Raw genomic sequence first — 18763 nt, 5'->3', positions numbered from 1 at the left:
CAGGCTAGAGAGGATGCTGGCCGGGTGGGCAGTGTGGGGACACGGCAGCCCCTGACGGGAACTGCGGCAGGACATGGCTGGGCTTGCGTCTGGAGACCCCCTGGGGGCCGGGTGCGGGGGAGGCCGGAGGCAGGTCCAGGGCAGTCTGGGGCAGTCCAGGTGGGAGGCAGGGTAAGCACAAAGTAGGTGCTCATTAAATGTCTGTTGAGGGGATGTTCGGGAGGATGGTGAGGTGGGCACCAAGCCAGCTGGGCAGCCAGGAGGATCCTCCTGGGTCCCGGTTCACTTGAACCCACACCAGCCTGGCAGGTGGGTCACCAGCCTTGAAGGCCACTCTGAGGGGTTGGCACTTAATCCTGGGGCTGCTGCCAGAGGGAGAAGAATCCCCACTTAGCATCCAAGGTGATTCCAGCTTACAGATAGGAAACTGAGTCTAAGTGGACCCCTACAGATGGCCACCTAGAAGACGCAGCTGCGGGACAATCTCGGTGGTCTCTGAGCTGGGCTGGATGCCCCTAAACAGCCTCCCGGGAAGGGTCTTGGACAATGGGATTTTCTGATGGGTCAGATTGGGCAGGCTTCCGCTGTGCCCACATGGTGATGGCAGGGACCAGGGGCCTGAGCTTCCGGGATGAAGGGGACCTGTTATGAGAACACTGAAGCCATTCTGGACTCTCTCCCGGAGCCCCTGACCTGGGCAACGTGTGCACCACTTGCACTTTGGACACTTATTCATGTGGTGCTGTCAGGAGTCTCTCTTCCAGAGCCAGGTTTAGATGTCACTGGAAAATCCCAAAGGAGATGGATTATCCTCAAAAAGATGAGGCAAAGTGAGTTCAAGGCGAGTGGCAGAGGGATTGTGCACCTGCCCTTTTTTTGAGGTCCAACCAACCACCAAATCGTCCATCCATCCATCCATCCATCCATCTTCAATAATTTATCGTCCATCCATCGATCCATCCACCACCCCTCCATCCATCCTTCAATAATTTATCGTCCATCCATCAGTCCATCCGCCATCCCTCCATCCACCCTTCAATAATTTATCGTCCATCCATCAGTCCATCCGCCATCCCTCCATCCACACATCTGTCTCTTTTTCATCCATGCCACCCACTCACCCACTGCCACACAGTCATCAGTGTTTGCTGAGTGGCTGCTCTCTGCCCAGCCTCGTGCTGAGCTGTGAGGAATCCAAGCTGAGTAACCATGTGCCTGCTCCCAGGGAGCTCTCCACCTAGCCGGGAAAGAAGGATGCCCTGCAACTGTGCACAGAGCCAGGATGCCTGCGAGCCCAGGGAACTGTGAAAGCAGAGAAGGGAAAGCTAACGGACCCGTGCAGGAGGGGAAATGAGGAGAGATTCCCGCAGGAAGTGACCTTTGCTCTGTGTCTCAAAAGACAAATGCCACCGGTCAAGGGAAAGGGGCAGGTGTGCCAGGCAGAGGGACCGGCACGGAGGTGGGAGGGGAGGTCAGTCAGGGGAGGTGGGGCAGAGGGCCAGGTACTGAGCTGGGTTCCCTTCCACCCGCCTGGCCACCAAAAGGTGCCGAGGAAAGGCTGCTGAATGAAAAGAGGGAGAGGAGTGAATGAACGCAACAGCTGGGCATGGGCAGAGGAAGGAAGGCGAGCCCTTTATCCCCCCATCCTTCCAGACGCCAGTAGGGACGCCAGGACCCGCGCGTCAAACCCAGAAGCCGTGTGGCAAACGATGCAGTGTCAGCTCAACGTCCCAGGCAAATCTGCAGCCCATGATTTCAGGGGTGCGATGTCTGTCTTTTGAGTGACGCAACCTGTTTTCCTTGTTCCGTCTACCAAGGCTGTCAGGCTGCCGGTCACCTAACAGGCACCGGGGAAAATTAAGGGGAAATTCACAGAACGCATCCACAGGCCACCAGAGTGGGAGGCTCTGCAGGAACACGGGGGCTGGTGCCCTCACTTTATGGAGGGGAAACTGAGGCCTGGGGATGAGACTAAGAAAGGCCTCCCTCTACGTCCCCTCCAGGCTGTTCTGGGGTCTCCTTGGGCCTCCTCCCCCGACCCCCCGACCCCTCCACCCCGCTTCTGTGCTCTCAGGGCCTGGTATACAGTAAGTGCTCACTTACTGCATTTCCTCTCCCTCCTTCCTCGGTCTTCAGGTTGCGGAGTGGCTCAGGCCTCAGGGCCGGAACAGAGCAAAGAGACAACACAAGAAGCGGAAGGTGGCCTGGACCCCTCACCGTGGCCCCCACCGTGGCGGAGCAAGCCCTGCGGCAGCTGGAACAGGAGTAAGGGGACCGCCCCTCTGGTCCTCCGGGTGCTGCCAAGTCCCCGGCTTCTAGGGCCCAGATGACCCCACCTGGCTGATGGGCCTCGGGTCGGCTCTTGACCTCCTCCCGGCCCTCGGCCTCTCATCTGGGATTGATGAGGTTGATTGATGGGATTGAAGGGACTCTGCAGGAGGGCCAGCAGGCTGGGCTCCTCCGGGGAGCCCCGGGGTTCTTCCTGGCACAGAGCGGGGGTGGGGGGGGTGCTCCGAGCGCCCCGTCCCGGCCCCTCAAGGTTTTTTCAGTCACGTGACTGTCAGAACCGGCGTCCGGGAAGCGTTTGCAGCCTGTGCTCTGTGTGGTCCTGAGGGTTCACGTCCAGACAAGGAGCCGGAAGCAGCGTGTGCTGCGTGGTGGCCCAGGACGGGCACAGGGCAGTGGGGCAGGGAGGGCCTTCCACCTGCATCAGACCTTTCAGTGCCCCCAAGTCCGAGATTATTACCCTCATTTCACAGATGAAGAAACTGAGGCTCAGGGAGGTGTAGAGCCCCAGGGCAAGAGCTTGGAAAGGCCCAAGTCAGAATTGGGCCTGGCGCCCTCTGTCTCAGCCATCCGTCTGTGATTTGCTACCTCTGCAGGACGCATCCCCTTGACACGCCCAGTCAAGAAGAACATTCCAGCTGGCACTCTTGGCCTGCTAGGTTTATTTCTGGGTTCACTATGGCTGTTTCTAGACCCTGGCAGTTAGAAGCTCGAGTTCCGGTCTTTTTTTTTTTTTTGCGTTACGGGGGCCTCTCACTGTCGTGGCCTCTCCCGTTGCGGAGCACAGGTTCCGGACGCGCAGGCTCAGTGGCCATGGCTCACAGGCCCAGCCGCTCCGCGGCACGTGGGATCTTCCCGGACCGGGGCACGAAACCGTGTCCCCTGCATCGGCAGGCGGACTCCCAACCACTGCACAACCAGGGAAGCCTCTGGTCTTTGCTTCTTGAACCATCCTTTTCCCTTTCTCACTGGAGTCATGGCTCCATTTTCTACATCCATCTGTGGGTCTGGCCTCTGTCCACTGAACCGGAGGGCAGGTCCCCAGTAGAAGGGCAGTGGTGTCCAGCCACTGTTCAAATGACAGGGCCACCTGTAGAAACACACCTGGTGTTGATGCTTTCTACCTGATCCCCAAATCAGCCTTACGATGGAGGTTTCATCCTCTGTTTTGCAGGTGACGAAGCTGAGGCTCAGAGGGTCCAGTAAATGCCCAAGGCCAGCGGCTGGAGGTGTAGAAACTCGGGCTTATAACTCCCAGCTGCCTGCCTCAGGGTGGAATGAGGGATGGATGGCGGGGAGATCAGGAGAGAGACTCCCTGGAAACAGGCAGCCATCGCCCATGGCTGCCTCGGGAAGCTCAGCCAGGCACAGGCCGTCACGTGGCCCCATTGCTCCTGCCACATCGTCCAGCCCATTGTGGGGACCGCCAGTGGGAAACTGGTCGCCGCTCAGCGGCCGCAGCGGTGCCCGAGGGAGCCCAGCTCATTCCACCTTCCCCTCTGTTCCCAGCAGACGCTAAGGGCTGGAGCGGAGGATGTAAAACATTTACACCTCAACTGGCCCACATTGCATGGATGGATCCATCTCAGGAAAGCCAGGGCGGGATGAAAAAGCAGCAGAATGAAATATAAATGTAGCATCCTGCCCTTGGGGGGACAGTGAGAGGGAGGGAGGCTGCCAGGTCACCCCCTCCGCTCCCCGTTCTCCGTGTGACTCGCATACAATGAAGTGAACCTCCTGCAGAGCCTCACAGCATCCCTGGGGGGCTGGAATGGTCGTCCAGAGCTTTCAAGGCCTTTGAGCGGTGGAAACATTTGAAATTCCGCCTTTTGTACTTTGGTCAAGAATTTGGGGTTTCAACCCATCACGAACATGCATTTTAAATACACCATTGAGCTCATCTCCCTGTGGGATGCGGCCGCTTCCCACTAGCTATCTATTTTACATTTGGTAGTGTATATATGTCCACGCCAGGTAGGATAGGGAGGGTGGGAGGGAGACGCAAGAGGGAGGGGATATGGGGATATATGTATATGTATAGCTGATTCACTTTGTTATAAAGCAGAAACTAACACAACACTGTAAGGCAATTATACTCCAGTAAAGATGTTAAAAAAAAAATACACCATCGCCTTCAGGTCCAGGGAACAGAGTCCACAGGACAGGGGGTGTCTGACATGGGCAACCCAGCCCGTCCCTGCAGGGACCTGGAGCCCCATGAGCTGCACTGAAATCGAGGCTGATGAGTGATTTTTCACTGATGGACGCACGTCCGTCATTGAAGCGGGCAGACCCCGCCCCAATCGCAGTCATTGACTAAGACCCCCCGGGGCCGTAGATGAACAGGACGCTCAGAAGACGGAAGGCTTTACTTGCAGTCTTCTCTGTCTGGTTGTGTCGCTCGCTCCCCTACTGGAAAGCCACCCTCTCCAGGATAACGGGAGATGCCCCTCGGATAGCCAAGGTCTCCCGCCATCAGAGACCCACAGAGCGGACAGGGGATCTCACCTCCCGACCCCTTCATGGGCTCTGATTCGGTCGTTCTGAAAAACACGTTCCCGCCTCTGCCTGGAAGGCCATTCCTGCCATCTCAGCATGGCCACTCATTTATTCATACACTCATTCACTCACTCATTCACGCTCTCACACACAGCCAGGCCTGGGCCTCAGTGCTGGGATACGTCTGCTGAAGGGGCGGATGCGTCATCCAGCTCAGGGTCTGGGGCGCAAATCCTCCGGGTCGCAGATGGTGCTGGAGTAGACAGAGGGAGGGAGCCCCTGATTCAGGAAGCTGTGAGCCCCGGCCCAGGCCTTGGTGGTCCCCGCCGTGTGATGGGCAGAGACACTGTCTCTCCGACTGCCACTCGCCCCATCTGGACCCTGGCTGTGCAGAGCCTCAGCCTGGCCGTTCCACAGCCCGGATGAGTGGCGGGCCTGATGGGCCCGCCCCAGAGCCTTGCCTACTGCAGGTTCAAGGGGCACAGCAGCCCCTCCTGGGGCTGGGGCTGCCCTTCCCTGAGGAGCCTGGGGTGGGTCTCAAGCTTCCTGATGGTACCTTGCAAGTTGCGGGCAAGTCTTCCCTCTCCTTGGGCTCCATAAAGTAGGGGTACTGACCTCTCAGGGTTGTCATGGTGATTAGAAGGGTTCAGGGCCTGGCCGGGGAGAAAGGGCCACTGTAGCGACTGTGGACACGACGCACGTGGTCCTGTCCTCCCCGCCTTTGTCTCCATGGCATCAGGGACACTTCCCCGGCCTTAGCTGCTGAGAGCTGGTGAGGCTATCCCCACGCTGATGGGTAAAAGGAAAACCAGACGCCAGCAGCTACCTGGCAATGGACTTGTAAAACATGTGATTTTATTTGGAATAATTCTTCTAACTCACATAAACCTTATTTTAGAGTTTTCTTAGATCAGCATACATTTAGTGATACCTGAAGAAGGTTCTAGTTTAATGGGGTAGACAGACACAATCACAATGTATACTTCTTTTTTCCCCCCTTATGTTAGTTGTATATGTGTCTCTCTCTCCCCACTAAACTAGAACCTTCTTTAGGGACCAATAAAAGTCAACCATGATGCAAATTGTCCTCCCGTCCATCTATCCATCCACCCATCCATCCATCCTTCTATGTATTCATTCGTCATTTTGTTATCCATTGGGCCATCTGACTATCCATTCTTTCAACTATCCAATTTTCCTTTCACCCATCCTCCCACCCATCCATCTACCCATCCATCCATCCATCCATCCATCCATCCTTCCTTCCATCCATCCATCCATCCATCCATCCATCCTTCCATCCATCCATCCATCCTTCCTTCCATCCACCCATCCATCCATCCTTCCTTCCAACCATCCATCCATCCATCTATCCTTCCATCCTTCCATCCATCCATCCATCCTTCCATCCATCATCCATCCACCTTTCATTTAGTCAATGCATATCAGGTGCCCACTCTGGGCTATGCAATCACCCCTCAGGGTGATGTGCCAGGTGAGCTGGCTTCCTGGAGGTACTGTGGCACTGCCCCCAGTGGATACACCATGGCCCCAGGCCCGTGACCATCAAGTTCTACCCTTGAAACTGGAGCGTCCTGCAGGCAGTGATGGCTCCTGACCGTAATGGCCACCTCTTACCTGCGCCCATGATGAGGCCGGGGGCGGTGTCCTTGGTGTGCACAGTGCCTGACACGTAGGGGTTGTCGGCCCAGCGCAGGTGCAGGTGCAGGTGGCAGTCCGGCTGCGGGGGGAGAGAGGGAGCCACGGTCAGCACTTGGGAGGGAGAAGTGACCTGAGAAAAAGTAAGGCTGAGGCTGAATCCACCCCTGTGGCTTTTTGGCTGTGAAGGTAGGGTCAGGAGTGCTTCAGAGGGGTCGGGGGAGGGCAGGAAGGAGGCTTCCTGGAAGCTGACGGCCAGGTGGGCTTCTCCAGTGGAGGGTTCTCCCAGCCTGGGTGCTGGAGGGTGGGCTCCCCAACGTGGCTCCTGAGTGCAGAGCTGGGCTGCAGAACGAGACTCCGGGAGGGAGACTGCACGGTCCATGCCCACGTTCATTCATCCATTCATCCGCCCAGAACATTTACTGGGGGCCTCTTAGGTGACCACGGTAGCCTGGGCATCGGGCAACAGCTGCGGGACACCCTGTAAGCCCTGCGCCCTATGGGAGAGGCAGGGGGTAAGGTGGGCACGCTAGAGCCCAGTTTACTCACAAGCATCAGTGCAGCCCTGACGCAGCCCCGGCTGGTGCCCTGGCTGGAGGGGCAGAGACACTGGTTGTAATAAGACATCCAACGGCAACTCACGTTGCTGTCCGGCTGCCTCTGGGCCAGCACCGGTACTTTACAAGGTGTGCGTCACTGAACGCTCTCAGCATCTGTACCATCATTCCTTCTGCGTTGATGGGGAAACTGAGGCAGAGTGCACTTAAGCAACTTGCCAGGGCAGTGGTGGGGCTGCGACCACAGCTGAGGCTGCCTGGTTCCAAAGTCCATGCTCTGAGCCCCGTGGCCGGTCTGGTACTTCCAGGTAAACTGGGCCAGCGGCCCCCAGACGAGGAAGCACCAGCTGTTTCCTGCCCGGTGCTGCCACACCCCTCATCTGTCTCCACCCCAGCTGCCTGCAGCCCCACCCTCTGTTGAGATGGCAGAGGCCACAGCCAGCTCCCCTGGCTGGGGCTGGGGGATCCCCAGGGAACAGACGAGCTGAGAATGATATGTCCTCTGGACTGACCTTCCCAAGTCTCCTCTCCCCTGGCCTCGGTGACTCAAGGCCACAGTCCCTCTGTCACACCCACAGTAGACCACAAGGGCACGGGACAAGGCCCAAGGTCTCCGCACAGCTCCCTCCAGGCCACCGGACACGGCACCGGGCAGTGACCCGCCAGCCATTAGCCGGAGCTGCCTGTTGCCCACACCTCCAGGGTCATTGCTATATTCTACTGTCTACCGAAATCCACCCGAGAGATGTTTTTTCTCTACAGTTTATGTTTCTTTAACACTTTCTTCTGGTCCGTGAACAGAGTATGTTTTATACAGATTATCTGAAGTTAAAAATGAAACCGATCAGTACGTTGGATATGGATCTCGGTCAGATGCCACCAGGGCCTGATCCAGTGTGCGATGGGCTCTATTTGTCTGTACTAGAGTTTTAAAAAAATGTATTTGTTGCATCACATACTGTATGGTTCCAATGACAGGAAATGTCCAGTGCAGGGAAATCTATAGAGACAGAAAGTGGATTAGTGGTTGCTCAGGGCAGGGGGTGGGATGGGAGATGGGGGGTGGTGACTAAAGGGTACAGGGTTTCCTTTTGAGGTGATGAAAATGGTCTAAAATGGACTACGGTGGTGGTTGCACAGCTCGTGAAGATACTAGAAACCACGGAATTGCACACTTAAATGGGTGAATTGCATGGGATGTGATTGGTACCTCAGTCAAGCTACGAAAAACAAACAAAGTAAGAGGTGGCAAAACGCGCTGAAAGAGGCCCCTTCTGAAGCAGACTTGGTTGGGCTACAGACCCTCCCCGGGGCAGCCTGGGGAGCCCCAGGCTGAAGATGGCAGGGCCCCGTGGCAGGGGGGAGCCTGGTCACGGAATCACCCCGGAGGAGAGTCCCCATCCAGGAACACCTGGATTGAACGGGACAAACTTGACCCATTGTGGAAGGTTAAGCTGTCCCCCCTTCTGGATTTCTCTTGGTCTCTTACAGCTGACAAGCAGGTTGGTGACCTAATACCTGTGGTGACACCCTTCGGCCCCCCTCGCCCATCCAACGACCAGGCAGTAATGGGGAGGGCGTGTCCAGGGGGAGGGGTGCCCATGACCTCTCTGAGCAGGGCCAGTCTCTACCTGCAGAAGGAAGCTCTACGGCAGGAGGAACAGGACCCTCGGCAGGGACGTGGCCCGCCCTCCTGTGTCCCACTGGCACGCTCCCGGGCTGAGAAGGTCCGGCCCAGGCATGGCCCCGCTCTGGTGCCCCAGAGGTCCCAGGGGGCCAGGCGGGGCCTGGAGTGGCCAACCTTCTGGTCTGGTCTCCCCAGGCTGCAACCAGCCTTTTCCGCATTCCCGGACGCGCTGTGCACACAATATCCCTGTCTCTGCGTGCAGTGAACAGAGGAAGTCTGAGGCTGTGGCTCATAGAACCTGGCTGCCCCTCCCGCTCCCTAGCCCACTGCTGCTCTGTCCTGACTGCTGGTCGCCTGTTGCAGCTAGAAGTGGAACACTCCTCAGCGTCCCCTGCGGTCGGCAGTGGCCCACAGACAGAGCTGCAGTCCCCTTTGGCGCCATGGAGGGCCACACAGGTGTCTTCCAGCCGGTCCTGGAGCTGTAGCGGGTGCCCTGCTGGTACCTGACAAGCGGATGCAAGGCCCAGCCAACTGAGCTGAGCTGATAAAGGGCGTGGAAGGCCAGGCAGGGCTGGAGAGGCCGACCCCCAGGGCACTGGGCACCTGCACACGTGACGGGACGGGAAGCATCGAGTGCCAGGCTGCTCTTGGGGTGTACAGTCAGACACGGCAGGGTCCCCTGAGGACACCCAGGCCAAGGGTGGGAAGACCTCGAGGACAGGCTGGTGCCCGGGGAGTGGGTGCTGAATGCCTTGTCCTGGTGGGGTGGCCCGGGTACCTGCAGCGCTTGGGTGGATGTGACGCGGACCCAGCTGGGAGGCCCACACTGTCCCAAGGCTCCCCCTTCTCGGCCCCTCTACATGCAGGGGCCGGCTGGTGCTCTCAAGAGGCGTGTGGCAAAGACTGCCGGAGGGCTGGAGGGCCACACCGCCAGCCGCCCCCGCCGGACACCCCACCGCTCAGTTCGGCCCGGTTGCTGAGAAGCGTTACCACGGGCAGCAACACGAATGGGTTTTCCTTCTGAGTCCATATGTCAACAGATGCAAAACCGTCTTCCAAGGGCCATTTCTCACCCTAAAACAGGTCTGATCCACACTCATCTATTCCCTGTCACTGGGAGGAAATCTCCCCAGCCAGAGAGCTGGCCAAATGGCCCGGGAAAACCTTCACGACCCAGAGTTAAGAGAAAAATGGAAGACTCAGAAATCACACACGTGTCAGGATCCCAAAGAGGACTTTTTAACGTGACTGACCAGGAAAATGCCCGATGACCATTACTTCTGGGTGACGTGGTTACAGGTGTAACTTATACCCCTTTTTATACATTTCTGCTTTTTCCAAGTATTTGGCAATAAGCAGGAATCACATTTCTGATGAGAAAGAAACCCTCAAGTGTAGCTTGCCCTGTGCAGTTGGAGGCTGCGTGGCTGAGTGGACCCAGAGAAGAAACCCAGGAGAAGGGCCACGCTTGCCCACCTGGCATGACCCCACCCGCTGCTGCCAGGTCTGCACACACAGCGTGATGGGCCTGCCTGCAGCCACGCGCTTACCAGCCGACCCCTACTTTTATTATTTCAAGGCCAGGACATAAATCTTGAAAGGTTATCTCCTCGCTGAGCTACATAATTGCAGACAAGAATCTATTTTTAGCGAGAACTTGCTTTGACAGATTAATATGGCTTAACTTTGTCGATGATGATACGAAAATTAGCCCTTTCACAGCAATTTTTTTTCTCAGAAGAGCTTTTACAAGGGGCAGGTGATTAATTCTCCCCGGTGGTCGACAGGTGTTATTATCCCGTTATTAGCGGGAGGGGGGCTTGCGTAGAGGCCGAGCGCAGGCCCCTAGTCGGTGAGGTTAGGGAGCGAGGGACTGATACTGCCCAGGCCGAGGCTCTGCCCGGAGAGCACAGAGCCCCACCCCGGCCCTGGCGGGTGGTCAGTGGCTGTCCAGGCAGGGTGCCTACCATCTTCAGGGGCCCTGCAAAGATCCAGGCAGATCTCAAGAGGGCAGGATTATTCCCTGTTTAGTGCGCTGATATATTCCCAACACCCAGAACAGTGCTTTGCACATAGTAGGTCCCCTTACGCGTTTGTTGCATGACTATCCCCGTGAAATAGGCACTGTTATTCTTTCAGTTACAGAGGCACAGCAATGGATGGGGGTCCTTGACTGTGAGGGACTTCCGGTCGAAGCCAGGGGGAGATAGAAGTAAGTGTGCCCAGTGAAGCCTTCTCAGTGGAGGGGACATCTAGACAGGGTTTTCAGGTGTCAGTAGGAGTTCACTGAATAAGAAGAAAAGGGCATTCCAGCCCTCTCCACCCCCAAGGCAGTGAAGACACTGGGGCAGCCTATACTCATATTCATGTAGAAAGGCACCCTTGGAATAGCTGGACTGGCTTAGGGCTCATGGCATTTGGGCTGTGTCCTGGCTCCCCCTCACTTATCCAGCCCCCCACTTCCACAGAGTGTACTTCCTGGCCCTTGACATTGGCCAACAGGGCTTAACAGATGCGCACACAGGCTTGCAGTGTTCTTGCAATGTTTCTGCTCACTCTCTTGCACCTCCACTGTTGCCTGAGAATATGCCTGGGCTGGTCCCAGAAGGAGAACACTAGATGCCTTCCTAAATCGACCAACTCCCAGGTGCATGAACGAGCCCAGCCTGCCACAGATCTCGAGAAGAGTGATTGCTGTTTGGGGCGGCTTGTTACACAGCACTGTTGTGGCAGGAGCTGACTGATACACTCCCCTCTCTGACTTCCAGTTAACTCTTCTGTAAAGCAAGGAGTTCCATGTGGCCCTCTCCACCATGCCCAGAGAAATAGGTGGTTCGTATCTCCCAGATGGCCCTTCTCAGACATCAGCATCTCTGACCCCTGGGTCCTGAGGTAACGTCTAGTGCCCACCCCGGGGAAGGTGTATGAAGTGAGCAGGGCACTTACAGGCTTGCAGTTGGTCGGTTTCCCGTTCATGTCTGTGCTGGGAGGCCTCAGGTAATCCCAGTCTCGGCCCTTGCTGTAGGTTATAAGCGTCACCACCTTCCCGTCGACTTTTTGGTTCGCCAGAAAGACTCCTTTCACCCCTCGGACCTGGGACAGAAGTACAAGAAGGATGGCAAAAGCCTGCCCAGCCCCTCGCTAAGAGCTCTGTGTGCACGGCCTCATTTCACCCCAAGAACAGCCCAGAGCTGAAGCTGACTCTACGCCCTGGAGGCAAGTGGGTCTGCGGGGGAAAAGGGACCAGAGACGCTGGCCTGAGCTTTGACTGGGAGCCGGTACTGTCTGACCCCAAATTCCGAGTGCGTTTCACAACACTGAGCTGTCCTCCCAGGTTCAGACCCCGGCTGTTGGACGGCGAGCAGAGCCCTGGTCCCCGAGGTGCCTGTGCATTTTGGTCACGCTGTCTTTAGCCGGAGCTCCTGATTCAGAGCCCTAGCCCCTCGCCTCCCTCCCAGTGGACCCACAGGGCCTGGACCCATGGAGTCGCTCTGGGCTTTCCTCCGGGGACGGCCTCAGCTCAGCCCCACACGCAGATGCCACACGCAGATGCCAGACCGTGAGGACAGGGTCCGTGCCGGCCCCAGCCTGCCCTGGATGGGGGTCGAAGTTCCCTGTGCCCCCTTTCTCAGGGTTTCTTGAGGGGCCCAGGGCAGTGACCACACACATCCCATAATCGGTTACTGAGTTCGCGCACAAGAAAGCGTCAGATATCGGCAATTCCCAATTGTTCAACCTCCTGGTTCCACAGAAATGAACTTTTTTGGCAAGTTCCTTGGGCACGGAAGACTTGGACCCAGTAACCGAGGCCCGCTGGTGTGGCCTGAGTTCCTCGGAGCCCCCGTGTGCCCGAAGCAGCTTTTGCTGCTCTATAAATAGCATGAAGCCAAGGCAACTGAGGCTGAGTTGTGGGATTTACCTGAAGTTCCACGGCCAAGGGTGACGAGTGATAATACACAGTTGTTAAGTGCCTTCTACGTGGCGGGCAAGGGAATTGATGTGCCATGTCATTACATTCTCAGACTCCAGGAGGTTGGTGCTTTCCTAAGCCTCAATGCCAAGTGTCTGACAGGTGGGGAGCAAGCCGGGGCAGACCCCAGAGGTCCGGACGCTCAGTGAACTGTGTACGAGCCCCCTGTGGCTGCGGCAACAGGTGACAGACAGAGGGGCTTAAACTACACACATTGATCGTGCTATAGCTCTGGAGGCCGGAAGTCCAACACGGGTCCCACCGGGCTGAAAGCAACCGGAGTCTCCGGGGGAGACGCGTGTCCTTGTCTTTCCTCGTGTCTAGGGGTGCTGGGGTGCTTGGTTTGTGGCCCCTCCTCCTTCTTCAAAGCCAGCGGTACAGCATCTCCCTGGCCATTCTTCCACGATTCTGTGTGTTTTTCTGCCCTTCCTTCCACGTGTGAGGACCCTAGAGATTGCAGTGGGCCCCATGGAGAATTCTGGAAAATCTTCCCATCTGCCAATTGCTATAACCTCAATCCCCCTTTGCCTGTGTCTTCTGCTAGGATGCTTCTCTCTGGGTTGGAGACCAGGGGTCTGGCCCTCACCTCCACAGATGAGGATTAGGGGATGGTCCTTCTGGGGGACAGCCCCAGGGGCAGGAGGACCGCAGCCCCTTCTCTCACTCATGGTGACATCACTCTGGCTCTGGCTCACCTGAGGCATCCCCAGGGGGCGGGCATCTGGCCTGCTCGGTGCTGAGTCTAGATGCCTCCCCTGATGTCCTGGGGGCAGACACGTTGCTGATTTGCCCAGTGATGGCTTGCTTTATTTGGAAAGCGCTCGTTTATATCCCGACTGGTCTCCGTGAAAACACTCAGCAGTAAATGACACGGACCCTCCCATCCCAGAAGAGGTAGTAACAGGCCGCGTTTCCCTGGGGAGGGTGTGATCAGCTGAGTACTGGCTTCCGGCATTGATGTGCCCACGTCACATAACTGCCCCCGTCATGGCTGTGCTCACTTCCTGGGGGCTGCCGTAACAAAAGCATCACGAACTGGTGGTGGTGGGGGGGTTGGTGCTTAAAACAACAGAAATTTGTTCTCTCACAGTCTGGAGGTCAGAGGTCCAAAACCAAGGCATTGGCAGGGCTGCCCTCCCTCTGAAGTTTTTCAGGGAGGATCCTTCTTCGTGTCTTCCAGCTTCAAGTGGTTGCAGGTGTTCCTGGGCTGTGGCCACATCACCCCACTCCCTGCTCCGTCTTCACAGGGCCCTCTTTCCTGTGTGTCTGCGTTTCCTCTTCTGATACTTATCAGGACACTTGTCATTGGTTTAGGGTCCAGCATGAGCTCATCTCAAGATCCTTCAGTTCATGACAGCTGCAAAGATCCTTTTTCCAAATAAACTCATGGTCACAGGTTCCAGGGATTCGATGTGGCTGTAGCTTTTGGGGGCCCCCGTTCAGCCCACTACAATGACCGTCTCCCAGCTGCGGCCAGGGTTCCTCAGGGTCAGGGCACAAGACTGGAAGCCCCCTCAACCCCCTTCCTAACCCAAGCTCCAACACAAAGAGGCCCTCAGAAAAGGGTTGCCGTCTTGTCTGGAACCAGGACCCATCCTGCAGAGGTCAGAGCTCACAGGCCCTTGAAAGCCCAGGCCTCTCGGGGCGGTATTTGCTTGTGACGTCTGGGATAAGACATTTTTCCTGGCTCTGACATCGGATGAACGATAACCATGACAGTGATGGAATTGGGGCATGTGTAGAACCTCTAGGCCAGGCCCTTCCTATTTCGAATCCACAGGAAAGGCACCGGCAGTGAAAACTGTCGAGAGCCTGCCGAGCACTGAGCTGGCACCAGGTGCTGCCGTATGTGTTTAACGGAAACGGAGGCCTCGAATTCACACAGCAACCCTCTGAGGAAGGTACTACTGTCATCCTCATTTCACAATGGGGACACTGAAGCACAGAGTGGTTAAGTAATGTGCCCAAGGTCACACAGCAAATACATACCAGAACTGGGATTTGAACCCCGGCAGTGGGGCTCCCGAGTTGTGCTTGTAACCACTACCTGTGATCCCCATTAAGTGGATTTCAGAGAAGCACAGTTGCTTGCGAGGGGGCCCAGCTTTGGATCTGGCCACTGTGAACTCCCTCCCATCCCCACGGCCTCTCACTGCCTGGTCTTCAGCGTGAATCACTGTTCCCTGGCGACACAGCTGGCTAACTTCTGCTCAGCCTCAATTCGGTCTGCACCCTTTCCTCCAGGAAGTACTCCCTGACTTCCACCCTGGGCTGGCCGACTGCCCCTCACGGTGTCTTCTAGAGGCTGACACACCAGGTGGGAGCTGGTCTTCCTGTAGAGTCCGGAGCCCTGTGAGAGGTGGTCTACTCCTCCCTGTGTCCCAGGGGTAGGGCCTGGAGCCTGGCGTGCGGTACAGGAGCTACATATACCCGCAGTGGGCCGCGGACGTTCCCGCTCGAGGTGCCCTCCGTACGTGTCGATTACACGCCTGTCCTGTGCGTAACTTTCAGCAAGCAGCAGTGAGCCACAGGCTGTCCAGCTCGGGAAGTAAACCCTGACAAATGGGTTCTCGTTGTAAACAAATGATTACATTCATTACTCCCTTGGTTCTGCTCAGCTGTTGACAACTCAAAGAGGAAGGCTGCAGCCCTGGCTCTGTCCAGGAGGACGCCTCCCACCCGGGTTGACACGCACTGATGCCCAAGGCTCAGCTCGCCACCCACGGGACACCCTCCCCAGCTCCGCAGGGACAGCAGAGCCTGGCAGGACCGCCACCGGCGTTTGCTACGAGAACACATGGCCCCTGCAGGTGAACCCACTGGCTGGGGGCTCCCTGAGGGCAGGGCATGAGGGAGGAATTTAAGGGTGAATGACCTGCCGAGGGAGTGCTGGCCAGGAGGATGGATGGAGCTTGGACCTACAGACCTGGGCCACTTCTGGTTTTTCGCTGACTTCTGGTCTACCTGGGCAGGTGGCTTGCCCTGTCTGAGCCTCAGGTTCCTTACCTGTAAAGCGGCTGAGGGACCCCCTCCCCGGCTCTGGTGTGGACAAGAACAGAGGAGGTGACCGTGAAAGGCCAGGTCCAGGCTGGGCCCACCGTGGGTGAGGGATTGACATTCACGGAATCCAAGTACAGGATGGTGCGTGGGTGTTTTCTCGGGGGAGGGAGCCCGGCGTGGGAGCCGGAAACCCCAGTTCAGAGCCTCTGACCCGCCCCTCGGTGTCACGTGACAAGAGCAAGTGGCTTAAATGGGACACAGCTGGGGGTGGGGCCCCAGGGAGGGAACAGGGAGGGCTGAGGACTGCAGGCAGGGAGGCCTCAACCCCCAGCCTCAGAGAGGGGAGCTGCAGGGCCAAGGGAGAGACAGAGGGAGCAAGAGACAGCCAGATGGCCATGGGATACGCAGAGGGGAGGGACAAGGAGAGCAGGGCTGGGGCCGGGGAGGCCACGAGGCCAGAGATAGACAGGGGAGGGTCCCAGCTTCTGTCACCTGCCTGTTTCATGCAGTGGCGTTCAGGGCAGGAACGGCTTTACAGATGACAGATGGTGATCGAGTCGATGATGGGGACCACCAACCTGAACCCCAACTCAGCAGAATGTTATCCCCCCCAAATTCCGTTCTTCTCATTAGCAGACCCGTATCACACGGTACTCCATTACTGTTACTCGAATTTCATCACAAAGAGCAAATTTTCTCTCCTGTTCTAAAAGTACCTGCGTGGCACCCTTGTGATTGGCAAAGACTAAAATATTTGCCCCTTGACAGAATTTTGGCAGGTCCCCGGGTTGGAGCAGTGGAGATGGGGAGGGGGGGGGAAGCCGGGACAGGGGTGCCACCTGGCCCACCACAGCCCGCACTGAGGGTCCCACCTCGAGGATGTCGATGACCACACTCTCCTCCGCCTGCCGCAAGCTGCGCACGTCCCCCAGCACGAGCGAGTAGCGTACGCCGCGCGGGTCCGACTGGTAGAGGTTGTAGGTGTCGGTCTGGTACCACTCCTGCACGGCCACGAACACCTGGCTCTCGTCTGTGCTGATGACCTGCAGATCCTGGGGACGGCGGGGGAGCCGGGGTCAGAGGCGGGCTGGGGGCCCACGCGGGACGGGGAATGGGGGGAGGGGGGAGCAGGCCTGGGGGGCGGGGCAGGCCTCAGGCCTGGCGGGAGTGAGAGGCTCGGCCACACCCCTCTTGGAGTCAGGCTGACCTAGATTTTCATCCTGGCTCTGCCCTCTCAGCTCTATGACCTTGGCCAAGTCCCTTTACCTCCCTGGGCCTCTGTTTTCCCACCTCCGAAATGGGAATGACGTTCCCACCCTCTATGCTGGGTGGGGCGCAGTGATACCTCCTCCCCTCTGCCCCTGCAGCGAGGAGGGGGAGCTTTCCTCCACGCACCCCCAGACCGTCAGAATGCAGCCCAGACCATCACCTCTGGGAGGTGGGGATGCGTCCCTCCCGGGCCCCTCCCCCCTCCCATCTTGAGGATCAAGCCCGTCATCTGTCCGTTCATTCATTCAACAACACGTATTCATTAAGCACCTACTGTGTGCCAGGCACTGTTCTAGGCCCAGGGCTACACCAGGGAGCCCCACTGGCCTCCGCCCTCTGGTAACGTACACTGGTGGGAGGGATGGATTAATTCACTCCAGACTCACGCCCAGGACCGCATCACCGGCCTGCTACGGGAGCTGCCCTTTGCTCACATCTCCCCCTGGCCAGGCCACCATCACCCCTGGCCCCCGCCAGGCACACAGCCAACAAGGCCCCCTCCCCCAGGGCAGTGGGCTGCCCAGGGCCCTATGGGAGCCGAGGGCAGGCGCCTGGCCACTAGGCAGGAGGGGGGCTGCCCTGAGCAGCCAAGGCCAAAGCCCAGAGCCTGGGGTCCACCTGGACCAGAAGGTCGGGCAGCTCCTGAGTGGGCCGGGCAGCCGTCTGGGGCGTCAGCGCCAGATTTTACAGTTCAGAATTAAAAAACAAAAAAAAAAAAAATTGAATAAAAAGGAAGAAGAAGAAACCCAGGGCTAACCTTAGTTTCTCATTTTTCTTTTCATTCCCAACCAGCACCAACTACTGCATGGGAGGCGCGTGAAAAGGCATCCGAACCGGCCCCATTTCAAAGCCATAGGAACTCTTATTCTGCAGCCTCTACTGTTTGCCTTCTATCACTCCGAGACTTTTATTGCCCCTCTGGCAGTAGAGCTGCCAAGATCCAGGAGCTGAAGACGGATGGCGGAGGGAGGGGGCTGGCTACCACCCTCCGTCCCGCCCACTGCAGGTGGCGCAGTTTGGGGGTACACTTCCTTTTGCATTTCTCATCTGATGTTGGGGCACAGAGACAGGAAATGTTTCTCTTTCGCTAACAGCAGATGGGGTCCCTATTCTGTGCGGCCAAGCAAGACCTTCGATTGTGAGAAGAAGAGGCCGCCTGGGCAGGGCACAGGCTGGTGAAGGCCCCTTCCCCTCCTGGCCTGCGCCCACCCACCCCCCCGAGCTGTACAGCCAAAAGAAGGGGCTTTGCAGAAAAGGGACGCAGTGCCGTGAAACACCTGCAATGCACCTCCGAACCAGGGAGAAGCCTGCAGCACGAGCGGGGCATCGGTCCAGTCAGTATTTACTGTTATTGTATGAATTCCGACTTTCCTCCCCCGCACCTGCGTAAATGTTTACTATAATCCGGGAAACAAAGAAAAATGTGTAAAGGAGCAAACGTTTCCTGTAGTGCTACCCCTAGAGAGACCTGACATTAACATTTAAAAATGTTTACTTCTGGGCTTTTTCCCAAGTGGGATTCATATAGTTTTTCATGTATGGTTTGCAGCTGTGCCCTTGCCCATTATATGGGGAGCATTTTCCTCTGTCATTAGCATTATTTATAAACAGCACTTTTATGACTGCATGGTATTCCCTTTTGTGGATGTACCGTATTTCATTGAATATTTCCCCACTGGTGCGCTTTTAGCATCTCCAGAATTATGTGCAAGACAGTCATAAACATTCCCAGACATAGATCTCTGCCCCTCTGTATTTCCTCACCGTAAATCTAAGAAGGGAAATTGCTGCGTCGGAGAGTAGGAACATTTCTAAAGCTCTTGTTACGTGTTGTTCAACCATCGTCCTGAGAGTATACGTTCCTTCCCCACCAGCGGGGCTAGAGGGCGCTCATTT

The 18763-nt window shown here is 57.1% G+C and overlaps 1 protein-coding gene across 1 annotated transcript in view; it reads right to left on the bottom strand.

Annotated features, from left to right (window-relative positions):
• SORCS2 (sortilin related VPS10 domain containing receptor 2) overlaps positions 1-18763 on the bottom strand; it is a 469283-nt gene that overhangs the window by 36691 nt on the left and 413829 nt on the right. The window contains exons 9-11 of the mRNA XM_065877287.1: positions 16471-16650; positions 11575-11721; positions 6424-6526 (exon numbers count right to left, since the gene is read on the bottom strand). Of these exons, the coding sequence (XP_065733359.1) occupies positions 6424-6526; positions 11575-11721; positions 16471-16650 (430 nt within the window). The remainder of the gene's footprint in view (positions 1-6423; positions 6527-11574; positions 11722-16470; positions 16651-18763) is intronic.

The sequence above is a fragment of the Phocoena phocoena genome, chromosome 5 (genome assembly GCF_963924675.1).
Source record: "Phocoena phocoena chromosome 5, mPhoPho1.1, whole genome shotgun sequence".
Taxonomy (NCBI): Eukaryota; Metazoa; Chordata; class Mammalia; order Artiodactyla; family Phocoenidae; genus Phocoena; species Phocoena phocoena.
The sequence above is the reverse complement of the archived record's forward strand: the minus strand, read 5'-3'. Positions and strand labels throughout refer to the sequence as shown.